At 36.7% G+C, this 7,548-nt stretch overlaps 1 protein-coding gene across 1 annotated transcript in view; it reads right to left on the reverse strand.

Annotated features, from left to right (window-relative positions):
- The window catches only part of LOC107709219 (PDZ domain-containing protein 4), a 57,480-nt gene that overhangs the window by 9,724 nt on the left and 40,208 nt on the right, over positions 1–7,548 (reverse strand). Inside the window, exons 2-4 of the mRNA XM_016513655.1 lie at positions 5,817–6,094; positions 3,767–3,857; positions 3,553–3,651 (exon numbers count right to left, since the gene is read on the reverse strand). Coding sequence (XP_016369141.1) covers positions 3,553–3,651; positions 3,767–3,857; positions 5,817–6,094 — 468 coding nt within the window. The remainder of the gene's footprint in view (positions 1–3,552; positions 3,652–3,766; positions 3,858–5,816; positions 6,095–7,548) is intronic.

Here is a 7,548-nt window from a genome sequence, read left to right on the forward strand (position 1 = left end):
AAAGAGAGTTACAATAATCAAGCCTCGTGGTGATAAAAGCATAGATTACTCTTTCAAAATTAGTAAAAGAAAGAAAGGACTTCATTTTTACCAGTGTTCGCAACTGATAGAAGCTTGATTTCACAACTTGGTTGACTTGTCTATCAAGCTTTAAGGCACTGTCCAACACCACACCCAGATTTTTCACGTACGGCTTTACATAAGGTGCCAGAACACCAAGATTTAGATTTGGTATACAGTGTGTATCAGAAGGGGTAAACACCACAATCTCTGTTTTACTCTCATTCAGACTTAAACAATTTAGGGACATCCATGCTTTAACATCCAAGAGGCAGGCGGCCACCGGGTCTAATCCATTCTTATGTTTCAAAGGAAGATATATTTGTGTGTCATCTGCATAACAATGATAACTTATACCATAATTCTCAAAGATAGATCCGAGGGGAAGCATATACAAGGAAAATAACATGGGAGCTAGAGTAGAGCCTTGAGGGACCCCACAGGTCAAAGGTACAGAAGAAGAGTGAAATTTGCCAATATTGACTGAGAAACTCCTGTTCGTAAGATAAGACAGGAACCAATTTAGGGCTGAACCTCTAATGCCCACTACCTGTTCTAAGCGGGACAGAAGAACATTGTGGTCTACAGTGTCAAAAGCAGCGCTCAAGTCTAAAAGTACCAGTGCTACAGAATCTCCAGAGTCAGTAGCTAAAAGAATTCCATTAAACACTTTTAAAAGAGCTATCTCAGTGGAGTGAAATTTTCTAAAGCCTGATTGGAACGCATAAAAATTTTTGTAATCGACCAAGAAACTTTGGAGTTGATGAAAAACTACTTTCTCTATAATTTTTGCTAAAAATGGAAGATTAGAAATGGGTCTAAAATTTGATATATCAGAGGAATCTAAATCAGGCCTCTTAAGTCTGGGTTGCACCGAGGCATGTTTTAAATAGTCAGGAATAACTCATATCTCGAGGCATTTATTAATCAAAGTTAAAAGTGTTGGACCCATTACAATGAACACTTGTTTAAATAACCATGAGGGACTTATATCTAAGGGTGAACCAGTTGGTTTGAGTTGATTAACAATGTCATTTAAAAAAGAAAGCAAAATAGGTGTAAACTGACTAAAGACACCTGTATATTTTAAATGGCCTGCAGGATCGCCAGCAACCGATTTGATGGTATGTCTGATCTCAGATATCTTATTAATAAAAAACTGGCAGAACCGCCCACACATAGCTACTGACTCTGTAGGATACACACAGACAATAGGGTTTAACACAGCATTAATGGTATTAAAAAGGGTTCTAGGATTATTATGATTTTTGTCTATGAGAGTCGAAAAATAATCTGATTTGGCCACTCTCACCGCCTTCTTATACTTAATAAGAGAATCCTTTAATATTTCATAAGAAATCTGTAGTTTGTCCTTTTTCCATTTCCTTTTGGCCCTTCTACAAGCCTGTCATCAACCATGGCTCAGGAGTTAACTTGTGATGTTTAGTCCTCAGTGGAGCCACAGAATCCAAAATTGTAGTGCAGACAGAATTAAAACTGTAAAGCAGTTCATCAGGACTGAGCTCAGATGACGCGAGAGCAGTAGAATGGAAAAACTCCTCAAACAGTGAAGAGAAAGAAGCAGAGGTAGCAGCAGTTATCCTCCGCATCAGGTGAGCCGATACATGAGGTTTTACAGCATTCAATGACAATGGCGTGTTGAATATAATAGGATTGTGATCAGAAAAGCTGTGGTCGCATATCTCAATATCACCCATAGAGAACCCATGAGACATTATAAGATTGAGAGTGTGTCCATGTATACGAGTAGGTCCTTTAACAAGCTGCACTAAATCAAAGGCTTCTGTTAGGCTGATAAAGTCTTTTGCAAGTGAGTTTTGGGGGACGCATATGTGAATGTTAAAATCCCCAATAATTAAAAATCTATCAAAATTGGGGATGATTCTCCCCAAGAAATCTGAGAAATCTGCAAAAAAGTCTTTGTGTGGCTTTGGAGGCCTGTAGAGTGTCCGAGTCCAACACAAGCAACTGCAATTTAAAACTGTTATATGTAGTTCTTTGTATAGTCCGACATTGAAAACAATCTTTAAAAATTTTAACCAAACTGCCACCCCTTCTCACAGAACGGGGAGAATTTAAAAAAATGTACAGTTGGGCAGTTCAAGTTGTGTTATTACTGTGTTATTAATGTGTATGTATGTATGCATCATCATGTATGCATCATATAGGCCTATGTTTGCAGTATGTCTGTACTTTCTTCTGCACTGGAAGCTCCCTTACGAAAATTAACTATGGTTTACTACAAATTAAACCAAAAAAAACATGGTTACTATAGTTAAACCACAAATTAATCATGGTTTTGCTACACTAACCATAGTTTAACCATGGTATTTTCTAGTAAAACTGTGGTTACACAAATGGTAATCAATACACCAAAAGCCATGGCATGATTTATTACAGGCTCTTCCACTTTCCTTATTACTTGGAAACTCTTCGGTTGGGTAATAGTTTTGTGATGTGATTACTAGATGGTTGCCTTGTGGACGATCCATTATCAGTGAGTAGGATATTATCATTCGTTGTAGCCTCAAGCACCTTCCATCTTAATTTTTCTTTATTTATGGACATGACGTAAACATTATGTGTACAGAAAGGAAATAAGGTAAAAACACAGACTAAATTCGGCATACTCCTCCCACTAATACAGTATACAGTAAAAAATACAGTAAATATGTGAATGGAATAATCTTTTCAAATACATAAGTTTGTAGCGTATTGTAGCTCTATATAATTTAGACTTCTCCCTCAGGTATGCTGTGGGGGGCAAGTGCTTCCAAACAGTCAAAAGTATATATTTGTAACATATTTTTTAACATTTATTCTGTTGCATATTAAATATCCATGTACATTTTCAATGTAAATGCATTACTGTACATAGTTTTCCCTTTTTTCACAGATAGGATTAATTTAAATTTTGTTGTGATCATTGACAGCATCTGTGACGTTTAATATTTCTACACTACATGCTGTAAATGGGTGATTTCTGCAATATAAACACTAAAAGCAACCTGCAAGTTCTACAGTTTAAGTGTCAATAAACAAAATGTACAAACATAATGACAGCCATTAAGCCATGTGTCAGACTGGTCAGAATGCTCAAACAGCAATGCTGAGGCACTTCTCTGGAGACTTAACCTACAAATGGCTTACATAGAGCTGTCTCTCCATGTTAAAATCGAATAAAAGAAGAAAAACACTTTAACTTTTACGTTACATCCGAAATTGATAATATACAGTTGTTAGCCCATGTATTAAATAACATGCTGTGGTAATTGTCATGCTCTAGTAGAATTATCTTGTGTTTACACTGACTCCTGAGAGATAAAATAGTGTTTTGGATTTAATATGACATTTTATTTAAATGGATGATTTATCTAACGCTGAAACACAAGGGCGTAGGTTCACAGTCCTCCCTCAGCCTTCATTCATAATTCATCGGTCAGCAGATTCCCATTATTCCCCATTTCTCACCTCACCCACGTAGATACCCAGATCCTCTTCATCATCAGTGCGATAACACACCGTTAAACCCAGTTTATCTTGCTGACAAGATTTATACAGTTCCACCTCCTGAAGAAAAACAGATAGTGAGAGAATTAAACAAACAGAGATAAGATGCTTCTCCAGCAGTATTTCAGTCTAAAACAAACTTAAAGTAGAGGACGTTTAAAGAGACAGTTCTGACCTCATACTCCAAGTCATCTTGTCTGTCCACCTCATGTTGACTGATGTCAAAGTAGTCCGTTGGGTCGTAGTACACATGGTCAATAGCAGGGCTGAGGAGAAACACAATGTCAAAGATCAAAATATATAATTAACCACTACAGTGACATACAGAAATGAAAAGTCACAGAAAAACAGTGTTAGTGTTTATAAGTGTAACACGCTATTTGAGGTAATGCATACAATTGTTTATTGTAGAATTTTCACCATAATGACATTTTTTTTTCTTTCTATTTTTGCAATGCATTTAAATTTTAACACCACAATGACAATCAACGAACAACTTTTTTTCCTCAAAAATGTAACATTGTGATTTTTGTGTAAATACATTTGTGTGTTTTTGCTGCAAAGGAGAGTGGAGTAAGAAAATTAAAGTACTTCCATATATTTTTTACTCCTATAAAAAAATTTAAGTACTTCCATATAATCCTTAGACAAATAATCTACAAGGTTTTATACATATGTGATTCATTGAGGTCAAAAGTTTACATTCCCCTTTCAGAATCTGCAAAATGTTTTTTTGTTTTTTTTTACCAAAATAAGAGGGACCATACAAAATGCATGCTATTGTTTATTTAGCACTGACCTGAGTGAGATATGTCACATAAAATATGTTTGTATATATTCCACAAGAGAAAATAATAATAGTTGAATTTATAAAACTGACCCTGTTCAAAAGTTTACATCCCCTTGATTCTTAATACTGTGTTGTTACCTGAATACAGCTGTGTTTTTTTGTTTGTTTAGTGATAGTTGTTCATGAGTCCCTTGTTTGTCCTGAACAGTCAACCTGCCTGCTGTTCTTCAGAAAAATCCTTCAGCTCCCACAAATTCTTTGGTTTTGCAGCATTTTTGTGTATTTGAACCCTTTCCAACATTGACAACTGAGAGACTCATACGCAACTATTACAGAAGGTTCAAACACTCACCGATGCTCCAGAAGGAAAAGCCATGCATTAAGAGCCGGGGGGGTGAAACTTTTTGAATTTGAAGATCAGGGTAAATGTAACTTATTTTGTCTTCTGGCAAACATCTGGTAATCATCTGTAGCCTCTGAAGGAGATGGTCCTCACTGCAGAACACAAGATCCAGGGGGCGTGGTTGGATCCAGATCTAACTCCTCCCACCTTATATACCTAAACCTACCCGTCTCCACCCCCTGATCGCTAAACCTACCAATCTCCACACCCTAGATGTGGATCCAACCACGCCCCCTGGATCTTGTGTTCTGCAGTGAGGGGCTACTGCTCTGAAGGGCAGTACTAAATTAAAAATATGATATTTAGGCAAAATAAGAAAAATGTACACATCTCCATTCTGTTCAAAAGTTTTAATTAATAAATATATATACAGTTGAGGTCAAAAGTTTACACCCCCTTTCAGAATCTGCAAAATGTTAATTATTTAAAATAAATGTATGGTCACATGACTAAAAAAATGTGTGCAAGATTTCCCCCAGTATAAGAACAGCCCTCACAAAAAGTATCTGACATAAAAGTATTTTCTGTAAAAGGTACACTAACAACATTTAAAGGTTTGGAGTCAGTAAGATTTATTTTTCCTTTTCTTTCTCTTTTTCTTGAGCATCAAATCAGCATATTAAAGTGATTTATTAGAGGATCATGTGACACTGAAGACTGGAGTAATGATGCTGAAAATTCAGCTTTGCATCACAGGAATAAATTACATTTTATAGAATATTCAAATAGAAAACGTCTCGGTTACGTATGTAACCCTCGTTCCCTGAAGGAGGGAACGGAGACGTCACGTCGGACAATAATATTTCACAATATTATTATTGTTTTTTTTATTTTTTTTAAATGCTTGATGAGCATAAGAGACGTCTTTTAAAAAAAAAAAGTTAAACTTTTACCGACTCCAGACAGCTGAACAGGAGTCTAATTAGGTATTTTTTGTATTATATGCATCATGTACAAAACACATAGCATTGATTTTAAAAGTGATGTTCCCTAACAGTGACAACCAATATCTGTCCTCAAACCCACACTTACAGCTGGCTGAAGAGGTAGGGCTCTGGCATGGGCGGCAGTGGAGGGGAAGGAGTTGACGCTGGTCTGTTGTGATGGACGGGTCTGCCTAATGTCACCATGTGCTGGAAGCTAATATCTGTCTGCGTCCCGCTGTCCACACAGTCAGTCATTACCATCGTCCCTCCAGCAGCTCCAGGCACACCTGCTTTCCTCCTCGGACCCCACCTCATGTTCCTCCTGCAGCGCAGCGCATGCAGGCTCTGCTCCTGAGAGAGCTGAGTCAGGTCTCTACTGTTCACCTGGACAAACACATACATGGTGAGAACATTAGCACTTTACAGATTATCGATTATCACTGAACATATTTTTACATAACTCAAGTCCAAAAATCCCATTTTTGAAACTAAGCTGAAAAAACGTGGTTAAATGAATGCCCACATTTACATATTAGCAAGACCTGTTTAGTGTTCAGCAGCAAGATAAGCTGATTTTAATAGATATAAGCCGCATATAAGGCAACAAAAAGGACCTTTTAAGTACGAAGGTCAAAGAGAGAATCTAAAACAATTTATTAAATAATGAATTCTAATGAATCAATTGTGGTTGTGACCAGTGTTATTTTAGTAATATTTATATACTATTATAGTTTTTTTTTTAATTTAAAAAAAGTTGAAGTTTTAGTAATTTAGTTATGTGCTTTTGTCATTTAAATTTTTTATGTTTCCATTTTGCATTATTTTATTTAAGTTTTAGCAATTTTAGGACTTCAATGTAAACTTATTTCAGTTACAAATGCAACATTTCTAATTTGTTTAAATTTTTTTTTAAGTTTGCTGTTTTTTTATTTCATATTTATTATTTTCCCTATCAAAACTATCAAAAACAATTGTGACCCTGGACCACAAAACCAGTCATAAGGGTCAATTTTTCGAAATTGAGATTTATACATCATCTGAAAGCTTGTTAAGATAGGACAATATTTGGCCGAGATACAACTATTTGAAAATCTGGAATCTGAGGGTGCAAATAAAAAAAAGTATTGAGAAAATCGCCTTTAAAGTTGTCCAAATTAAGTTCTTAGCAATGCATATTACTAATCAAAAATTAAGTTTTATTATATTTACAGTAGTAAATTTACAAAATATCTTCATGGAACATGATCTTTACTTAAAGGTGGGGTAAGCGATTTCTGGTAGCCAATGTTGACATTTGAAATCACCAAAACAATCACGCCACCAAAACAATCACGCCCCTACCCCATAAGGGTCTCGCCCCTATTTTGATAGCTCTGCCCCACACACACATACGTACGCAACCCAGGCAACGATTAGTTCTGTGAAACAAAGCTAAACCAATGTTACACCGTGTCTACACCGGACGCGAGTGGCGCGGCTCGACAAAATACTATAGAACTCATTATAATCAGTGATGCTGTCTACACCATAGATATATATACATATCTATGGTCTACACTGGATGCAGCGTGACACGACAAATCCCCGACAGAAAACTGCTGCCGGGTTCTATTTATGACGTGCTGACACAAATTTCAAATGGTTTTCAACGGTCGCTTTGTCGCGTCCAGTGTACTAGACAGACAGCTTTTGCGGCGCAGACACGGTGTTACTCACCTATCGAGAAGAAACAAAGCAACCTCGGCGTCCGATCGCAGGCCTCCGCTCCTTGAGTTCTCTCCAGCGATGGAAAGCTGATCCGATATTTACACGGGTCCTACTTCTTGCCTTATTGCCTT

The sequence above is a fragment of the Sinocyclocheilus rhinocerous genome, unplaced genomic scaffold (genome assembly GCF_001515625.1).
Source record: "Sinocyclocheilus rhinocerous isolate Xijiao unplaced genomic scaffold, SAMN03320098_v1.1 scaffold776, whole genome shotgun sequence".
NCBI lineage: Eukaryota > Metazoa > Chordata > Actinopteri > Cypriniformes > Cyprinidae > Sinocyclocheilus > Sinocyclocheilus rhinocerous.